The sequence below is a fragment of the Hylaeus volcanicus genome, chromosome 7 (assembly GCF_026283585.1).
Source record: "Hylaeus volcanicus isolate JK05 chromosome 7, UHH_iyHylVolc1.0_haploid, whole genome shotgun sequence".
NCBI classification, from domain to species: Eukaryota; Metazoa; Arthropoda; class Insecta; order Hymenoptera; family Colletidae; genus Hylaeus; species Hylaeus volcanicus.
Genome location: NC_071982.1, coordinates 202970 through 223308, shown reverse-complemented (window position 1 = coordinate 223308; position 20339 = coordinate 202970). Strand labels below are relative to the sequence as shown.

Genomic DNA, 20339 nt, shown 5'->3' with positions numbered 1-20339 from the left:
ATCGCGCACTTGAAACGCGTCGACGCTAGAGTAAGTATACTCATAGCCTAGAAGTTTAAACGATCTCCGAAGGGAAACTGTTATTCTATCGTTGAGAAAACAACGCAAGAAAACGAACAGTATTTAGAACGTACCACTACACAACACGCTCGGAACAGACAACGAAACTTTTTGCAAGAATTAACGGATTGTTCATCGCTAACTGACAACAGATGCGAGAAACTTCAAATGGAATTAAAACCTTTAATAGAAAGAAAAACGAGAAACGAATCTTTCAGCTGTCACACTTACTACATTTAAACGTAAAACGTGGATTTGGTAAATAATTCTGTTAATCGATATACCTACACATACTATTCGTCGCAACGCACCATTTCTTTACTGTATATTCCAACCGAGCAATATTGGAATGCTGTAAAGAACCATGAAAATAAATGGTCGTCTTTTTAGTGAAACCCTCGAAAAGACATGTAACGGATGAATATAAATTGAACAGTTCAATCAAGTAAACGTTACGAATAAATCACCGCGTGTTCGTTTTAATCGTCATTTATCATTGGAATACAATTTTTCCTGTCTCTGGTTTCGTATCGATCGTACGATCGAAAAAACAGCAACCTGGCAAAAAGGGCTGATTTGAATGATTGATAACGCGTCACGGTTGGGATTTCGGATGGAAGATTCTGGAGTTTCGGTTCTCGAATCAGAAGCGTGCTCTAAATGACCGTTAATCGAGCAATTTCGCAAATTGTTGGAAATTACCTTTTGCGTTTCCATACCGTTAAATTGTCTGGAAAAGGAGGTATTTTCACGATTAAACCGCAGCCACGATGCACATCCCGAACTGATGCTTTGAAGATGAATGTTTCGCTGCGAACGATTAATCGTACACTTTTGTACATTCTTAAAGGTCTTTACAATAACATTCTGCGAGTTTACCTTTTATCGTTTTCTTTATCATTTGTCCAAGCACAAGAAAACACACAAAGTTTCGTAGTTTCGTTCATCATAGGATTCATTTTTTCGTTAAAAATTCAACTTGCACTAATTCTGGGACATCTTGCACAGTCAACATTAACCATCGAATGAATATTGCGGGAGATTCAAGCGACCTGTAAATAATTAATTGGTCCGCGATGAAAACAGGTAGGTGAAATTCTACTTGAGCCACTAAAGAAGAAGAAGAAGAAGAAGGATCCGTGTGCATAATGTAGAAAAGATAATCTCTTTAGAATTTGTGAATAATTCTCAAACATCTCCGTCGAGTTTGAAACATTTATATGGGAGTCTTTTTTCCGGATTACCCTCTCTGCTCAAATTTTATAATCCCAGGAAATTATAACTCGAGATAGAGGGATTATTTTCTACCGGGCACGGAAGATGAATAATTTTTCAATTACTTTACCATTGCAAGCGAGGAAGATCGCGAGCGATGTTTTTACAACTTGAGGAAATTACGGGAAAATTGTATTCATTTTCTCACAGAACCGAGAAAGCTTTCACGGAAATTCCAGGATAACTCGCGACAACAGCGAGTGGCGAGGATTGATTTTAGCTAGGTCCACCTTGAAGACTAGATCAAAGAGCTACATCACACATCTATAGAGTGTTTCCTGTTTCAGGGTGGCATCAGTTTAATTACAGTTGGCTTTGCAATTAGTACACTACTAATGGCCTGTTGACATTCTGCCAACTTCGTAAACTCAATAAACCTGGTCCTTTGACTATCCAGCTACTTTTCGGCAAGGAAATTCCAATCTGATCAGAACAGGACAGCCGATAGCAGCATTCGCTGAACGCGATTTCCTTTGGTAGTAGAAATTTTGTAAAAAATCATCGAATCCTGTAAACGTCATCCAAACTTAAAACCGTAAATATAACAAGCTTGCGTCTTATCATTTCCTATAAACTTATTGTCCACATAATCCAATCGATAAATTAGTGTATCGATGTAATCTTAATAAGAGTATCGTTGTTGGCGCAGCACCGAACAATTAATCTTATTAAAATTCTTGAAGCAAAGTTTCAATCACTGCAACCCAGGATAACCAACACAGGATTCCAGTGAAGATTAGACGATGAAGATCATACCAACAAAGCTTCGACTTAACAACCCGTTGGTTGTCCAACGAGTACCTTCTCCCTGTTTCCTGAAGCTATCTGTCATCTGAAGATTGCGTTCCCTGATCCTTTCCTACCACTTGGTTAATCCAGTGTTTCAGTTTCCCTGCTCACGCTTTGTTCGCCGCCCTACGGTCGCAGCTCGCGAATCCTCATATTAAATCTATCGTGCCTTCTTTATACTCCTTCTTCTTCTTCAACCTCGTCTCCGGCTAAATTGCTTTTTCTTTTTGCTACGTGTACACATGAAAGTTTAAAAGAAATTTTGGAAAAAATGGAGCAGCCTCCTTATCGGTCAACAGCCCTCAATTTCTTCAAATAAAACTGTCAATTGGCTTTAAGACTCTCGGTGGATTTTTCATTCTAGTTGCTGAGTTCCATCGTTGTGGTAGGTGGAACGAATATGGCGGGTGTGCTAACACATCATCCCCGTGAGCTGGCGCAAAGGCAAGCGTTTCTTGAAACCAGACAATGCGTCGAGGCGCGGCTGACTACGCAGCGGGAAAATCAACAACAGGTATGCGTTTACAGAGATCCGTGAAATGATGATTTTCTTTTTACGAGTAATATTTCGGTCAATTTTCCATGCGAGACTTTGATATGGAAATTCTCGGAGAAATGTTATGCTCTCGACGCGAAGATTCTCATAAAATGTAAATACGAGCCAAACCACGTCGGGATAAAATAGAAAACGCTCAAGGAAATTGGAATTAGTTTGTAGAACGACGTGAAAAGAGAAAATAAAATGACATTCGATGCTGAAAATTTATGTTCAGCCTAGAGGGTCAAGGCATTTCTCGGTCTAACAATCTATCATTATAATCTTGTTTATTCTTCGTAAACTTGCGTATTATTAGAATGATTTTTTGCTGTGGTGCGCAAAGGGTACATTCTTAATACGATCGATTAGTATCGATAAATATTTATTAAGTTATCGAATTAAACTGCAGTCACGAGTGATGAATATTTAAACTACAAATAATTCATACGTATTGGTCGAGTCAATAAAGGAGTATTGATTTTATTCATACGAGAGTGTAGGTTTATCGCTCGATTTAACGGGAATTTCAACACTTTTTCGAGGATGTTATGCACGCAACAAAAATTGTTTACGAAACGTCGTGTTGACTTGAACCAACGGAGGAATTATTTACAGACGAATCGATCGTGCGTTCCGATTACAAATTTATTTATTCGTACTCGAGGCGATATTTACAAAAAAAAAAAAAAAGAATATAAATATAAAAGTAACAGTAGAACGACGGAGAAACGTGATACGAGCTTTGGTAAAATTATTCCTGTAATTTTAATGCAGGAATAATTGCAATTTTACAGAACCCGAAGGCCGATCGTTTCATAAGCGTGCATGAAAATTTCCAAATTGGGAAACTGACGTTCATACAGTTCGTAACATGTTTAACTTGAAAGTTTGATCGACCTCGACGAAACAACCTAACGAAATTGACGTTATTATAGTTTGCGCGGCTTTCCCTTTACTCAGCATCCGGTTAATTAATGGGTTCGATAATTATTTATGGCATAATCATGTATATACGAAACTGTGAAATATTGTCGTATTACAAGTGACGTTGCGGTGCGTTCCCGTGTAATTAAAAGCATGAAACGTTTAATTATCATTCGTCAGCGAAACTGTAGGTTCACGTTTATCCCTAAGGTTGTACTCTTGAAACTCCCGCAAATAACCATTTAAAAACCTTCATTTTACGTTCGAAATGCAAAGTTTGTTCTAGTAAAAACTAAAAATTCTTTCGGTAGTAGAAAGCTACGCTATCCTTTGGTAACATAGGCTATATTTTATTTGGATAAAAATAAGGGGTTCGGTTCGAAATCACAGTATTTGTAAGTAAAGTTGTGGCATCGCGATACTCGCGATTAGAAAATCGATTGAAACATCCGAATTACGGAAAAGAATATTTTTATTACGATGACCGGTACCGTCTATTCTACCTTATTTAGTAATCGTGTGAAATTAATTCGAGAAAAATTGAAGCACGCGTGACTGGAAATATTAGGTAGACATCCAATTTCCGAGGTTGCTAACCTGCCGCTTTATTTTCACCAGCCACGCAAAATAATTGTTAGGAACCACCGGAAGTCTATTAAAGATAGCGACTTATCAGCCGTTGCTTATAGTTGTAGCGTACGTTTCACCCGTGACCAGGTCCATTGTGTGGTTTAATCGGGTTTACCGTGACCTGCTGCGATAATGATCGCTCACTGACCAAGCTTGCTTGCACATCAACCCGGAAAACAACCATACAAACAAATTCTCAGCGTTTCAAACGACGCCGACGTCTCCCAAATGAAGATCCATGACTCTTTATTGCTTAGACCATAGTGTCTGAGTAGGTTTGGGGTAGTTTTTAACAAACATCTTGGAAAAAAAAATTAAAATTTATTTCTATCAAGAAAGTGTCCAGACACTTGTTAGTGGGGGGTGTGCGTGGGTGAAACTGACGAATTCTAACGTTAAACTGCACAGAGTTACAAGTTCCTTGGATTAGTTTCTCCAACTTGGCAGGAATTGAGGGCAAGGGACGGAGGCACGTTGCGAATTATCTTATCCGCGTGAAAACGCGAATACGTCGTGACGTTTGTTCAACGTCGTCATCGAACGAGGACCGTGACGAGTTTGCGTAGTCGCGAGCAACATTTGTGAGCGATCCAGCGGCAACTTTATACATTTACACGAGCCAAGTGATGCGCGTGTATCTCGACGCTCAGATAAGCTCAAATAAGCTGCGAAACTGCGAACGACCTTAGGTACTGGGGAGTGGAGCAGAAGGGGATGCTAACTGGTTTCGCTTGAACTGTGACTGCACAGCGGATACTCGATAAGGGCTTACGCCAGGAGCTACGCAGGTATACTAACCTTTGCTCAGGAATTGCCGAGGGTCCCTGAAATTAGACGGAACTGAGGGGACCAGAGGATTACTCTCGCTTCGCCTAAATCTCCCCAGAGTCCCCTTTTTTTTCGAGCAGTCACTGTCGTAATCCGATGCCTTAATAGTCGTTCGTGCGAGCGTCCGGTGTCTGGGCGTTAACGTTGCGCCAATGGTTACTACTTGGTCACGCGGTAGCTTTGTAGCTTTGTGACCGACTCGGCCAATACCGAAAATGCGTGTAAACAGAGGTGTCACCGTTACGCGAAACCTCGAAAATCCAACTGTTCGTATAGTTTCGATAGATAGCGTATGTATGCCTTATCGCGAGTCGCGAGCATCACAGCGTCTCTGGAATCGAAAACCGCGCACGTTCACGCGCCCAAGACACGAGATAGAATTTCACTGTAAGACGCGAGCATGTCTGTGGATTAATATTTCATTTCAGTAGCATCGATGTCGCACCACGCAACAGGACACGAAACATCAATATTCCGTACCCCAACCGTTACGAGGTTGCCTAATGCATTTGCATCTTCTGCGACTGATAAGTTTTCGGTGATAACCCACGAGTCCTATCGAAACGCTGTTCAGTCCATTAGCGTTCATGTCGAATCGCGCGATTGATTTTCTCGACGTGAAATTCATGGAAATAGCGACGCATAATTCTTGAATTCGGTGGCAACGAACGAAGCGGCTCTAGACAACGAAACGCGAAGACAATCGAGGTCGATCACTGATAAATTAGAAAATCAATCTCTCTTGTAATTTCACGGACGAAACAGAATTACCGTTTCCTTAACGGAATTAAATTTCGTTTGCTCGTCCACAGACTTCCTCGAGAACGAAATTACGCGATCCGTCCAGGTTGTAGCGCGACTGCTACTGAAAACGAACGAGAAAACCATTGTATATTGCTTTTTTTTTTTTTTTTTTTTTTACCAAATATTGCTAAACAATATTTGAGAAAGTCGTTATTGTTGCACATTGCGCTTTCTACGATACATTTTCTCGATTGGATCGGACCTTGACGCCTTCTCAAGAAAGTACAGTGGTACCATCCGTGTTAAAGGGGTATTCTGTTGAAAATGGACATGACAGAGTATCCTCGTGACTTGGTTTGATTTGGTTTCGTGTGTTTATAGTGCAAACTTTGACGTTACTTTTCGCCTCTGTGTTTTTCCGGTACTTATCTTGTAACGAATTTTCCATTAGATATGTTATGCCATAGGCATCGATGGAAGATTCGCGTTTCGCGTCTCCTCCACTGACGTGTAACGGTGAATTTTCGTTGATTTTTGTTTGCAGGAACGGCTTCTATTGAGCGTGTTGCCGAGGCACGTAGCCATGGAGATGAAAGCCGTGATCGCTGGAAAACCAAAGGATACCATGTTTCACAAAATTTGCATTCAAAGGCACGAGAATGTCAGGTGAGCATTCCCTGAAAAAGTTGTCCAGGCAATTGAACACAAATTGATCAAGGAACAAAGGATCTGTCGCGTGACTTTGTAACCACGCATCGCGAGACAACCGACACTTTAAATCATTTGCGCTGCTTTTACATTTCGATACACATGAACAACATCGATCGTTGAAGTAGTTTCGAATGTTTGTGTAATCAATCGATCGAACGAATAAAATGAAGAGCTACCGCATCAGTCTATATCGCAAACGATTAAACGACTGGTTAGCAAATGGACTCGAGCCTTGGCCCAAGATACCGAAACCTCGAAAAAGTCCACTTTTGGTACACTTTCGATGCGTAGTGTATTCGGAATTTGCGAAAGAAAATGGTTCAAAAATCTAAACTGTCTTCTCTAACAATAAGATTAACATTGCGGAATAATTACGAACGATACTGTGTATCCTGTTCAGTGAACGATGATATACATATATTCATCTCAATTATGCATCAGGGTCGTACACACGTCTATCACGCGTTGCAGTAACGCGCGCTGCCACTCGTGGCTCGTTAAAAGCCACCCGACGCGCGCTAACGAATTCCAATTAACATCGTGACTTAATTACGGGTCAACCGAGTCTCGAATAATGTAACGCAAAACTGTTTGCAGCATCCTGTTTGCGGACATTTGCGGATTCACGTTGCTTTCGGATCAATGTACAGCCGAGGAGGTCGTCAGATTGCTGAACAAGTTGTTTGCGTGGTAAGTGAATCCCTCGTAGCCACAAAAGGCACGATGCGTAACGTTTAAATTATGCGAATTCGTTATCATTTCTTGACTTCCGATTTCATCATTTTTCTTTTTTCTAGTGGCCATTAGCTTTGTTGATCCTTCATTGTTGTATACAGGGTGGACCCGAATTAGTGCAAGACCCCCCCCCCCCCTAGCAGAGGGTAACTCGGACGATTCGGAATCGTTATTTCCTTTGCAAAAAAGCTTTTGTTAATTTGTTGTTCTGTTTTATTGGTTGTTTTTTTTTCCATTCTTTCTTATCGTTGAAATATCGTATGTTCAAAACGTTTCGTTAATAAAATTGCTTGCCCGTACTCGTAAACATTGTTCACGGATGTGTTTTCGATCGCGACCTCCAACGACACTTTCTTCGGTTGTTACGACAGCTAGAACGTACCCTTTGTGTAAAATTCACACAACACTCGTTACAGATATATCGATTACATCACAAGCTCCGTAATCGAAACAGTGAACGTTCTGAATTTGATCAGCCGTTGAATAAATATCTGTTATATAAAATTTGTAAGGATTAAACACGTAACACGTCGAAGGATACTTATGTAACGGATCCAACTCGAAGCATGTATTATTCCTGGATATTTTAAAAGGGTTTCACGAAAGGGTATCTGTAGAATGTTGTTCTTAACAAGAGGAGTAATCGAATGTTTTAGACTGTAACGTGTTACATAAGTTAAAAAAGAATAAAAAGAAGAAACTTGTCTGGGCGTTTTTCGTAGGTTCGATACGCTGGCCGCTGAACACCATTGTCTCCGAATCAAATTGCTAGGGGATTGTTACTATTGCGTTTCTGGATTGCCGGAGCCCAGGTCGGATCACGCTCGTTGCTGCGTGGAAATGGGCTTGGATATGATCAGTGCTATCACGTGAGTATCGTGAAACAGATTTCCGTAACAAGTAATCCTTCCCTGATTGTCCTTGAATTTATCATGATTTTTTTAGTTGTTCGATCTTTATTTTTAGGCAGTTGAAAATTTTGTGTTCCCGCATATGAAAATCCATTCGTTGAATGTTTTCTGTTGATTCGTTCACAGAATTGCGCCAAAGTTTAACTAAAGTTTAATGCATAATACTATAACCGATCTTAACAAACGTTTCTTGTTAAAATAATTAAATTAAAACGTATTCGCGACAGTTACTCTCGCGCGATAGCAGATGGTATTTTACAGATTGTACCGAGAGGTGGGTGCAGTGAACGTAAACATGAGAGTGGGTATTCACACTGGCAGAGTTCACTGCGGTGTACTCGGGCTCCGAAAATGGCAGTTCGATGTTTGGAGCAACGATGTTACCCTGGCGAATCACATGGAAAGCGGCGGAATACCGGGGTGAGTGTCTTTATCCTATTCGAATCGAGCATTTTTAGCGATGCCTGATGAAATATGTAGAGCAAACAAAACGCTGTTCCCCAGAGGAGCGAAACGGGAAACAGAAGTAAAGCTCCGGAAAGAGTGTATGCGATGTAGGTTCCTCCCTAGAGGCAACAATATGAAATGTAACAATGTTACGAGCCGAGGGCTGAGAGGGCTGAGAGGCTAAGAGAACGCGTAGCTCAACTATTTGAAGAAACAAAACAACGGTCGAACAATCGAATTTAAACAAAATATCACATTGTTTATTTTCGAAACTAACCATCCTATGAATAAACTTTAAATACAAACAAAGTTTCGTCTCGTTATTCCCTATAAGCTGATATACATATATTTTTGTTTAAATTGATTTAACGAATATCGAATAAATATTCCCGATAGAACGATTCGAGAGCGAAGCTTTCCAACTGGAGGTCGTCTATGGTCGAAAATTAGATGACCGATCGGTTTCAAAGTTACGTTTGACATTTACCACGGAACTGTTCCTCCCCCACAGACGAGTTCACATCACGAAAGAGACGTTGGATTGCCTGGGCGGTTACTACGAGGTGGAGGAGGGAAACGGAGGCGAAAGGAACGCGTACCTCAAGGAGCACAATATCAAAACGTACCTGATCGTCCCTGGGGACGCGTTTAAGGGCAGTATACCCTCGTCGGGGCTGAGAAAGGGTTTACCAGCGAACGGGAACGTGTCCAAGGAGATGAGGATGATGGGACACGGATCGCAACACGGCAAACAAACCAAGTAAGCGACCACTTTGTTGTCCTTTTGATGGTTACGTGCGAGATCGAGCTAACGAGACAACGAAGTTAACGAGGGCAACGCTTCTCTCAATTAAGTGTAATTTGTCAAGGAAACGGCATTTCTCGATGCGTATCGATTCCTCGCAGTAGCGATGGGACCGATAAGGGAAGTATGCAAACTGTAACTCGAGTCCCCAAGCGTGACGGAAAATAAAAATAACGAAAATATCTCATCTCGTTGGAAAAACGGCAATGATCTTGAAATCTTGACAAATATCACCTTTAGATTTTTCTATCTTTTTCTATCTCGAACCACATTATCTATTTAACGACAGGCTTGGCTTCGGAGAAGCAACCGAGAGCAAAAAGGATCCAGAAGACGAAGTGAACGAGTACTTGATGCGTGCTATAGACGCCAGGAGCATAGATAGGTTAAGGGCAGAATATTGTACGCCTTTTATCCTAACATTTCGCATTTCCGACGTCGAGGAAAAGGTATACTGATTTTTCATTATGTAAAACAACAACTAACCAAGATATACGTATTCTATAGAAGAAGGAAAGTATATCTTCGTAGCAACGAACCAGTTGTTTCACCAATAACTATAATACCACCTTCAAATTGTAAACAAACATCGATCGCATATACTTTTCCTTCGAGCTTACCTAATTTTTCATGTTAAAAAAGAGACCACTTTAACGATTTGTTGCAGTATTCCCGCGAAAGGGACAAAATGCTATCCGCATACTTTGTGTGTTCCGGTTTCGTCTACATGGTGGTCGTGATTGCTATAGTAATCACTCTGTACGGGTAAACGAACCACTCGAAATAAACTCTATGTTTTAAATCAATTTTCACTATTTACTCTGTCGAAAGTACAAAATTCTCTCCAAACGTTTGTTTATCTTCTCCCAGCCCCAACGGAGTGGCGATCGGGATCGAGTTTGGTATAATTGAATGTCCCCAATGATGTCGAGACGAACAACTTTCATTACCCACTTTTTTTTATCCGATCCATAATTCTCGAGTATAAGAATCATCGAGAGTATACTTGAAGCTATGTTACACACCTAAAATCATTTTTCAGGAGCATATACTTCTATACGTGCATAGCAGTGAGCACGCTGTTGATCGGCTTGATTAACGGGATCTTGTTGGCGGAAAAAAATCCGGTGAGTATGTCGATTAATTTACCCTTCGATTCGCAGACAGCGAAGCTGATTCAGATCAACTTCTGCACATTAAGTTTGCGTACTTTGAACCATTTCCAGCGAAACTGAATCGATCGCGATGCTGCTTGGAACCTTGCCATTTGTTCTTGACCTTGAATTCGTGGCTGAATTCCAGTCAATGTTACAATAATCTAACGCTCCTTAAAATGCCCGATAAATACTTGACGATAAACAATATTATATTTTTCAGAAAGTACCAAAGTTTCTTCGAGATACCGCGGTACACATTTTCGAAAATCGCGGTGTTGCGCAAGCACTGGCCACGTGCGTAGTGTTTTTGACTTTCATCACAGCACTGAGCCCTCTGGTAGGTACAAAGTCAAGTGCAAAAGAACGTAAACGTACGTACTGTTTATCAGTTTACTATACTTTTGTACATTTTCTATTTCTCCAAATATTTTATACGTAGACATTCTCATATACTTTATTTTGCAAATTAATCGATACAAGCAACTCTAGAAAATCTTCTTTTTCGTATTTAATATGTACCACTAACAATAAGTATACAAAAATTCGTCGAAAATGTAGAAGAAGACGTGGCAAATATTCGCTTAATGTGTTCTTATGTCAAATAAATGATTAAGGGTACCCGAATGTTGGCCGAGTAAATCAAGCCTCGACACTTGTTGAAAATATATCCCTCTAATCACTGCTAGAGGAGCGGAGAATCAATGGGTGGTAAACCCCCATTGTCTGGACACCGATCGATAAATTTCGTGCATTTTGATGACATTCCAGGATTGATGAAGCGATCCTCCCAATGATCCTTCGTCCATTGTGGCTCACAGACTGACGCGAGAAAAAAACAAAGTGATTAGTCTTCGTCTGTCTTTTTCTGCTAATTGTAGATCACGCTGGAGGGTGTTCGTGTCTGCAGCAACGCTACAGTCATCACAGAACGGCTCAACAATTCCAGCATAACGTTCCAGACCATCGACACGCCTGACGATGTTTGCTACTACACCGTCTTTGCTGACGTAAGTTTCACGAGATATATGTAATCGATTCGATTCGCATTACTGCCAAGCACGCAGAGTATTCAGGATCTCGGTGGTCTACGGCATTAAACCGAATCGAGTAGCTCTGAACCGAATTAGCTTGAGGATGATTCCCATTAAGGTATCTACTTGTTTCGGGATAGTCGCGTTCAAAAATGTAATTGGAAACTTTTCTGAAGGTACTTTCTGCTCTCACGCACCTCCATACTAAATCGATATGTATATTTACGCTATTACCGCACAGCTTCTCTACGTTCAGTTTCAAATTTTAATCAATTATATCTCAGTAACGATGTGCTCAATAATTTTTTCTTTAAATGGTTTGTTATTTCGATTTTTATAACGTATCAATTTTTCAACGAGTTCCTAAACCGCATTTTCATTTAAATTGAAAACAATCAGCTGGCAATCTACATATGTAGATCAAGTCGAGAGTTTTATGATTTTTTTCATTTTTTCATACTTTTACGAAAGTTTTCAATAATATTTTTGAACGCGAGTATCTCGAAACAAGTACCTTAAAGAGAAGTTAACTCTCTCTTTCGAACAATGATACTTGCAGCTTTTCCCGGTGCTTGTGATGCTGGTGATGATAACATGCGCGGTATATCAGATCCTGACATCGGTGTTCAAAGTGGTGATATTGAGTATGGTGGTGGCTTGCTACTTAGCTATCAGTATTTACGAGGCTCTGTACGAGAGGCAAGTTGAACTGACTGGAAGATGGCTGTCTGGCGTTTTGGTAGTTTTCTTTATGGCCTGCTTGGTCGCGCACTCGCAACACACTGAGGCAACTTACAGGTAAGTTAACAACAAGATACCTTTTATCATTGTTCCGTGGGGGTATGTGTATGAGAGAGAGAGAGGGGGGGGGAAGAAAAGGAAGAGAGGCCCGTGCCTTAGACGCCATGGTATTTACTATTTGGAGTTTGGTCGAGAAGGGCTGATATACGATACACATATTAATGTTAGGCGGGACCGATACAAACACTTGGATTTTGGAGGTTTCAATGTCTTGAAAAAACCTCTCAACTACCTCTTACTCCAGCTAAAAGTCAATTCTTATACCGTATCAAAAATGTACCAACACTTATTACGATTGTATTATCTAGAGTTGAAGAGATCTACGTTTTAGTATTTCCAATACTAATTGGTTAATTTATATTGCAACACTGATTACGTTAATTTGATGTGGCCGCAGACTGGATTTTTTGTGGAAGCTCCAAGCAACGGAGGAGAAGGAGGAAATGGAGCACCTGAAGGCCTACAATCAGAAGCTGTTGGCGAACATACTTCCGGAGCATGTGGCGGCACATTTTTTATCGACTGCCAATTCAGACGTAAGAAAATATTTTCACGAAAATACTCTATTATATAGCGTCCCATCTCTGATCGGCGCTATTATTTTCGTAAGAAGACGATTGATTCAGTGTTGTTCATTTTCAATAATGTTTCGCGTAAAATTACCATTTCCAGGAGCTGTACCACGAGCAGTGCGACTTTGTTTGCATAATGTTCGCCTCTATACCGAACTTTTCCGAGTTTTACGTGGAACTCGAGGCGAATAACGAAGGCAAGGAGTGTCTCAGGCTTCTCAACGAGATTATCGCCGATTTCGACGAGTTGCTCGCCGAGGAGCAGTACAAGTACATCGAGAAAATCAAGAGCACAGGCGCCACATATATGGCTGCATCCGGTGAGCAACTACTACGTATTTACTTTACTCACGTTTCCCTACAAACCGCGTCACAAGTACACACTCGCCGACACTTGGATTTTCGAGGTTTCAGTGGGTTGAAACAGTTTTTCATAAAAATTAATTATAATTCACGATATTCAACGTGTAAAAAGAATTAACGTTACTATAGATAAAAATCGATTTTTATACCGTGTAGAAATTTGAATAAGGACATGTTTAAAAATATTTCATTAATAGGATAGAACACGACTTCTAACACATCGAAGAAAGGTACAAACATCGATGTTCGAAACGGTATTTATGGCTCTCGAGTATTTTCACGAGGATACTCCTCTTTTTCCCAGGTCTGACGAAGAGCACCTGCGACATGAGAGATTACAAGCACGTCACTGCTATGACCGACTACGCACTTAGGATACGCGAACAACTGGCTTTCATTAATGAACACAGCTTCAACAACTTCCGGTTACGTGTGGGCATCAATATCGGACCGGTAACGTTAATCGATAACGGGGCTAATTGTTATAATGTAAATTTGTTCATTTACGTAAATGTCGTAATTACAAAGATATTCGATTAATTCAAGTTTCACTTAACCCCATTTCACACAAACAAATCAAATATTCCTTATTGAATCTGTTTTGGTATAGGTCGTTGCCGGAGTAATAGGAGCTAGAAAGCCGCAGTACGACATTTGGGGTAATGCGGTTAACGTGGCCTCGAGAATGGAGTCAACGGGAGTGTTGGACGCTATTCAAGTTACCCAGGAGGTTCGTGATATTCTAGTCGTAAAGGGATATCCGTTAACCTGCCGTGGCAGCATTCAGGTCAAAGGCAAGGGCAGTATGGTGACGTACTTCCTGGACGGGCCTCGAGATTCGTCGAAACTTGGAAGCAACCTCGATGCAAAAACAAACTCTAACAATAACGTCAACGTAAACAGGCCTGTAACCTCGAACAACAGTACCGTTTGAGGCGTGTCTCGAGAAATTCGAGGAATCGTGGCGCAAAAGGAAACGCGTACGTTCTCGTTTGATCGTACGACACAAGCCTAACAGAATTATATTTATATTACAAGAGAAACAAAGAAATATTGTCATATTTTTGAAAGCAGTCCCGATTTCACAATCAAACACTAAACAGTAATTTAATGACAAACCGAACATTTAACCGTGACAACTCGTCAAACCTCAAGCTATTTAAATTATTCCATTTCTCATTTTTCTCTCTCATTTTCCTCAATAATTCGTTCTTTCAAACATTTCTGTTACACGCCGATTTTATTTCAATTTCGAACGCAGCCAGACCATCGAAAAATATTGGACACGTATTTCTTTTTATATCGACTGATAATATCTCTCCTAAGACTGTCAGCTTCTAACACGTTCTATTCTATCAGATAAAAAGTACAAACGTAAATTACGTTTTATGCACGGCGATGCATATGAAATGTCCGATTTTCTAAACAACATTCAAACACATGTGTTTTTCTTACAAATTTTTACTCGTTTTTATTTCTTACGAATTCTTCTACTTATCTAATTAGTCTTTCCGAACACCTTTCATTTAAATCGATTAATACTACAACTATGAAGCCAGTCAATTTGATCCATCCATTTCAAAGTATTAACAAAATTACTACGTTATTACTACATTATTCTTGGTAATTCCATGGAATTATCTAGTAATTACGATCTGACGGTAATGCATAACGAGAACTACAACTAAAATGATAATTCAAGTGGTTGCTTGGTGAGAAAAAGAAAAAGAAAAAGAAAAAAAAAGAAACAATAATAATAAAATAATGAAATTCTGAAATTTTTTTTTCAAAGTATTCTTGTTCTTGTTTCTTTAAGACTTCAAATACCTATTATTCTAACAGGCTGTAAACGTTTAAAAAAAGAAAACAACTCCATAACAACATTAACGAATAACTTTCCTGTAGACTATCGTGACGAATGAAACTTTTCGAAAAGTTGAGTTAGTCATCTATCAACTGAAACTCGATCTTAGCTAATAGAACAATTTCATTAAATGTTGTTATAACGAAAATGTATTTTGATGTTGCTGGCTGGTCCAGCTATAGATGTTTAATAACCATGAATCAAAAGAGAATGGGCCATCGTTTAGTCGAGCTTAAAAAGAAATATTGTTGGAGCTTCGAACAACCAAACATTTATACAATAATGAGTTGAAGGTGAAAAGTTTCGAATATTCATATTATAATACAGAAAAATTATATTCACGTGTATAACGTCGTAATATATCGCAACATTCTAAGAGAAGAGTGCAACTTGTAAACCTCTTTGGGAGTTTCTAAGAAACCAGAAATGATTTTACTAGAAAAGATCATTTCTTGTTTTTTATTAACAAAATCGAAACAACTGCAATATTCTTAAATAAAAATCTCAATCGCCATAAGGTGCAAAAAATATAAAACTTGTGTCATATCAAACCGATTGTGAAAACTACTCAGTTCATATTGAATCGTAAAGACGTGTTAGCTTCATAGCGACAATTGTTGATGAAAATTCAAGCTATTATAGCAAGTATTGTGAAAATGTTTTGGTAAAGCACAAATGATCGTTTTATTTTTCCCCTAAAAATTTCTTCTCCTACAAAATTTAAATAAAGAAACAACGATATCGTGTGCCCTTTTTCGAGTTTTTCTATGATACAATATTCGTCTATAATAGCGAAAGGATTTCATGTTACTTCGATAGTCAATTCGTGGAAACGAACATTTTGCCAGTAATCTGGAAGTAAGTGTTTCATTCGTTTCCGTGTATCTTCAATGGCCTAAGAAGGCCTTGGAGCCTGTATTCGTCACAGATATGTGTATAATAGATACATTCGCGCGATGTGTGTTTTGTCAAGAATAAAACAGAAAATAAATTTTTATTGAAAAAAATCTTGGAAAGCTTACTTGTTTCAAATAAAATTAATTCCTTTTTGTCCAATTCAGTATAATTTAGCATCGCGTATTAAAAAGCAATGAGCAGTGATGCAGTGAACATTATACAGGTTGTAATGCCAGTGCCAGTGTTGCTTCCAGCTCGCGCATGCGCATTATCTCTTTCGTCAGGAAAGTATGTAATACGACTATGAAACTGCCACTCTTTAACCCTTTAAGTAACTATAGTTATTCTTATTATAATAAAAAACGATCTATATAGATATCTATCTACCGTCCAAACGCAAAAAAGAACGACATTACCGATATCGATTTACTTACTCCATTTGGATATACATGTTACTTGACATTTCATTCTTACCAAACAACGTAATATCCATCGACAGTAATCCTAAGGCCGTCCAACCGGATCTTGTAACTATATTGCGCTTATGCTGCAAAATGTTGCACAAAATTCACTTTCTTTACAACATTAAGTATGCACTACCATTCGCAAACTGTCGTTGAGCCGGCATCGAATCCGCTGTTTTCGTAAATCCGAACGATTATCGAAACTCGATTCGATAAATTCACATAAATCGAACTGTCGCGTGATTTCTGAACTTGCGCATGAAAAGGATCGCCATCTAGCGGTGGAAGGTTTTCCAACCTACATAGCAAACAATCATTAATTTTCCTATTATTTACGTACATACGTTTTGTAACGTATGTTAAACATAATACATCATCGATTTGAACCTCTAGCCTTGTATTTGTAGTACAAAAACGATTAAAAATTCATTTTAATTTCATGTCGGTAATCAACTATTACCTGTTGATGCTGACGCCATCGGTGGTTAAACGCCCAAGTTTGTAGGAAAAAATAGTTTCCACTGTTCTCGCTAGATGTCACCGCTTACTAAAAGGTCGATAAGTATGGTTCCATTAAGAAATTATTCATAAAAATGACAAATTTTACATATTAACTAATATATTGTGGTGTTATAAAGCAAAGAATCGTATTAATTATACATTTATACAAAAATTAGGAATAATTGATTATAAGGTATCGGTGGCGTCATCTTATAGAAAAGGTGGGAACTATTTTTACTACAGACATTTTGCCACCGATGGCGCCACTAATAATTGATTAACAGCATCTAATTAAAATGCATTTTTAATCATTTTTGTATTATAAATACAAGCCAACAGGTCCAAATTATCAGAACGCGAGTATGCTGGTGTATATGCATACACGCGAATGCGCTCCACATTTTAGTTGTGTCAATTTTTCCCATGCGGCACTACAAACTTTATACCAACTTTTAATACGTGAGTTTGGAACCCTTGCCATAGAGTAAAAGCCAATTGCAACTACACAAATCAACACAAATTGTTTATGTTTTCAATTTCTCTCCAACATTTAGAAATTTATTTCCAAGTTCATCATATATTTATGTTGTGATTCTTCATCGGTGCATAACAAATCTGCAACGCTCCGATAAGTAGTTTTTATTAGAAATTTTTGTCTGACAAACTAAAATAATTTTCATTAGGATTTTTATATGCTGAAGAAATTACTTCAAAATGGAGAATATGTTTAAATTAAACATTTATTCTGTTTAGTTTATAACGTTGAATAAAGAGGCTTGTATAATTCTAAATAAGAGATACGGCACAGAGGAAGCTTGATCATGAACGAATAATTAAATGCTCTTGCTAAGCAAGGTGCTAATCAATTTGACGATTCTCACTGTGATTTTAGTGCTGTTTTACTGTTATCAGACGTCAAATGGTATACTTTGGTCAGCACACACTACCAGTGGGCGTGAGAATGTCTCGTCGACAGAGTCCAGCTTTGGAGCAGATACGATTTCGGCGATACTCCTTACGAATGACAAAATTTACTATAATGTCTGGTGTATATTCACTAAAGTCGCTAGTAACTCACCAATGAAAAGGAAATTTGAGATCTTTACCGAGTCTTTGCTGAGATTATCTTCTGTTGATATTGCATTTCATGTAATAACTGACAATGACAGCAGAAATATCGCGGAACAAATTTTGAATGGTGTTCTGTTCTCTACGGGAAAATTTATGAAGGTAGGAGTGCATTCACAGTCTTTGCTATTCAGAGTCTCTTACTGGTTTCTAATTGCAAAGGTATACCAACTATAAATAAAGGTGCACCATTGATAAATTATAATCAAAAGGTCTCTTTGTGTTTGTTAGAGACTTGCATTGCACTTTTGTAGGAAACTAATGAGAGAATTACTCTTTTGAGTAAATTTTCATTTTACTCGAATGTCCCCCTTTAAGCTGATATCGATACTTTAGGTTTTTTTATTCTAGATACAATATTATGATGTGCACGATCTGGCATCGCAACTGGAAGACATTGTATCGGTCATGTCTCCTCACTTCAGCAGCAAGCCTGGAACTTACTACTCGGATGCTTTGTTTTTCTTATCATTGGGTTTGCACCGAGTAGCTCCAGTTGAACAAAGTCTCGCAGCAATGTTTGATGCAGATACCAAGTTCCGTAGAGACATTAAAGATCTTTTCAAAGAATTCAATACCTTCGGAAGTCAAGCTTTGTTCGGTCTGGCACCAGAACTTACTCCGGTTTACAGACATGTTTTGTATCTGTACCGTAATAAGCATCCTAACACAATGTTTGGAGAACCTTCTACATCAGGTGGTTACTCCGGTTACAACAGTGGAGTGGTGCTTTTTAATTTGGATAGGTTAAGAAATTCCTCTGTCTACGATAAAATTGTTCAGAAGGAAAGCATTGACTCGATGACTGAGAAATATCACTTCAAGGTAATAAATATAAGTAAATAGGTGTTTTAATCAATTTCTAATTTTGGAATTTGCGTGTAGGGTCACCTTGGAGACCAAGATTTTTATACGCTGCTTGGTATGGAAAGGCCTGATTTGATTCGCACCATAGACTGTGGATGGAACAGGCAGTTATGTACGTGGTGGCGAGACCGTGGCTACGCAGATGTATTTGGAAACTATTCGAGTTGCAATTCGGAAACAAAATTATGGCATGGAAATTGCAATACTCCCATACCTGACGACTGATTCACCAACCATAATTGATTTACACATCTGTTGGAAAAAGTTATCGCTCTCTTATTAGGTGAATTAAGCAGTTTATTTGATAAAACGTGTTATTTTGACTAGGATGTGCTGAAATCATATATTTAAATTATCTTTGGTACGTTTGGAAAGAACCAGAAGAAATTACATTTTATTAAAAAAAAAAATTATTTCACAATAATTGTTAGGAAGGAAATGATTAAATAAAAATGATAGTATAATCGTTATGTACTTAAGGGGTTGTACGTGCGAGAGAAAAAAAGTGTTTTTCAAGAATTCTTATTTTTTGTATAACAAGGAATTGTGAAATATCAATCTCTTTATATACTTTAAATACTTGACATGTTAAATTAATAAATACAGTTTTTCTTGTTTATTTTTCTTGCGAACGTACGATAAAAGCCTCTTATTAAAAAAGTACCAGAGACAATGAAAATTCTTGATTCTCTTAAACATAATCATTTTTGCAAACATTATAAGATCTTTGAGTATCCTTAGTGTAATTATAAATGTGAAGCATTTGCTGTTGCTTTTCCAGTATAGTGGCGATATACAAGGTATTTCTTAATATGTGGGCGCTTTATGGAGAGTAAGCAAAAAATCAGCCGCATATTAAGAAACATACTGTATATGTATACAAATATTCTTAACTTGTAAGTTCAAGCATTTCATGACGATTATAAATTACTTGTTAAGGTATTTATAGTTTATTTCAAATACAAGTTGTAAAAGGCAGCATTGCTGTATTGTATGTTTCACATACGCTGCAATATTAGAATTCTAATAGGACATAAAGTGCAAAATGGTAGTTTTGAAAAGTATTTTTATAACGATAGTCGTTGCAGAGAATAGGTGCTATTTTGTATAAAATGCAGATAAAATATATTTAATATTACCAACGTGTTTTCTTGTTTATAATTAAAAAGGTATAGACGAATAAGAGGGTGTCCCCATCCCTAATCCTATTTTTTTAAATCGACAAAATTGCTCGTAGCTATGAACATAATATTCCTATGTCCGTGGAATGCAGCCATAGTTTTTAGTACGAGGGCAC

General features: G+C 38.4%; 2 protein-coding genes and 1 long non-coding RNA gene across 3 annotated transcripts in view; 2 read left to right on the top strand and 1 right to left on the bottom strand.

Annotated features, from left to right (window-relative positions):
- The window catches only part of LOC128879387 (adenylate cyclase type 6), a 43943-nt gene extending 29535 nt beyond the window's left edge, over nucleotides 1-14408 (top strand). The window contains exons 7-22 of the mRNA XM_054128467.1: nucleotides 2489-2638; nucleotides 6333-6454; nucleotides 7097-7189; nucleotides 7957-8103; nucleotides 8407-8565; nucleotides 9104-9352; nucleotides 9687-9846; nucleotides 10065-10162; nucleotides 10440-10524; nucleotides 10775-10891; nucleotides 11433-11561; nucleotides 12145-12383; nucleotides 12784-12922; nucleotides 13059-13278; nucleotides 13626-13774; nucleotides 13932-14408. Coding sequence (XP_053984442.1) covers nucleotides 2489-2638; nucleotides 6333-6454; nucleotides 7097-7189; nucleotides 7957-8103; nucleotides 8407-8565; nucleotides 9104-9352; nucleotides 9687-9846; nucleotides 10065-10162; nucleotides 10440-10524; nucleotides 10775-10891; nucleotides 11433-11561; nucleotides 12145-12383; nucleotides 12784-12922; nucleotides 13059-13278; nucleotides 13626-13774; nucleotides 13932-14255 — 2580 coding nt within the window. The 3' untranslated portion in view covers nucleotides 14256-14408. The remainder of the gene's footprint in view (nucleotides 1-2488; nucleotides 2639-6332; nucleotides 6455-7096; nucleotides 7190-7956; nucleotides 8104-8406; nucleotides 8566-9103; nucleotides 9353-9686; nucleotides 9847-10064; nucleotides 10163-10439; nucleotides 10525-10774; nucleotides 10892-11432; nucleotides 11562-12144; nucleotides 12384-12783; nucleotides 12923-13058; nucleotides 13279-13625; nucleotides 13775-13931) is intronic.
- Nucleotides 1-16789, bottom strand: part of LOC128879388 (uncharacterized) — a 50853-nt gene extending 34064 nt beyond the window's left edge. Inside the window, exon 1 of the long non-coding RNA XR_008457623.1 lies at nucleotides 16557-16789. This is a non-coding gene — a long non-coding RNA (uncharacterized LOC128879388). The remainder of the gene's footprint in view (nucleotides 1-16556) is intronic.
- A 629-nt stretch (nucleotides 16790-17418) lies between these two features.
- Nucleotides 17419-20184, top strand: LOC128879391 (xyloside xylosyltransferase 1-like). The gene is made up of 3 exons (XM_054128475.1): nucleotides 17419-18277; nucleotides 18527-19000; nucleotides 19061-20184. Exons 1-3 carry the CDS (start codon nucleotides 17885-17887, stop codon nucleotides 19265-19267), a joined length of 1074 nt encoding a protein of 357 aa, XP_053984450.1. The 5' UTR covers nucleotides 17419-17884; the 3' UTR covers nucleotides 19268-20184.
- Nucleotides 20185-20339: the final 155 nt, after the last annotated feature.

Excerpts from the sequence above, each read along its gene's own strand:
- LOC128879391 (XM_054128475.1), top strand. The coding sequence starts at position 17,885 with ATGCTCTTGCTAAGCAAGGTGCTAATCAATTTGACGATTCTCACTGTG. Across the intron at positions 18,278-18,526 it reads CTACGGGAAAATTTATGAAG|ATACAATATTATGATGTGCA; the intron begins GTAGGAGTGCAT and ends TTTTTATTCTAG. Across the intron at positions 19,001-19,060 it reads CTGAGAAATATCACTTCAAG|GGTCACCTTGGAGACCAAGA; the intron begins GTAATAAATATA and ends ATTTGCGTGTAG.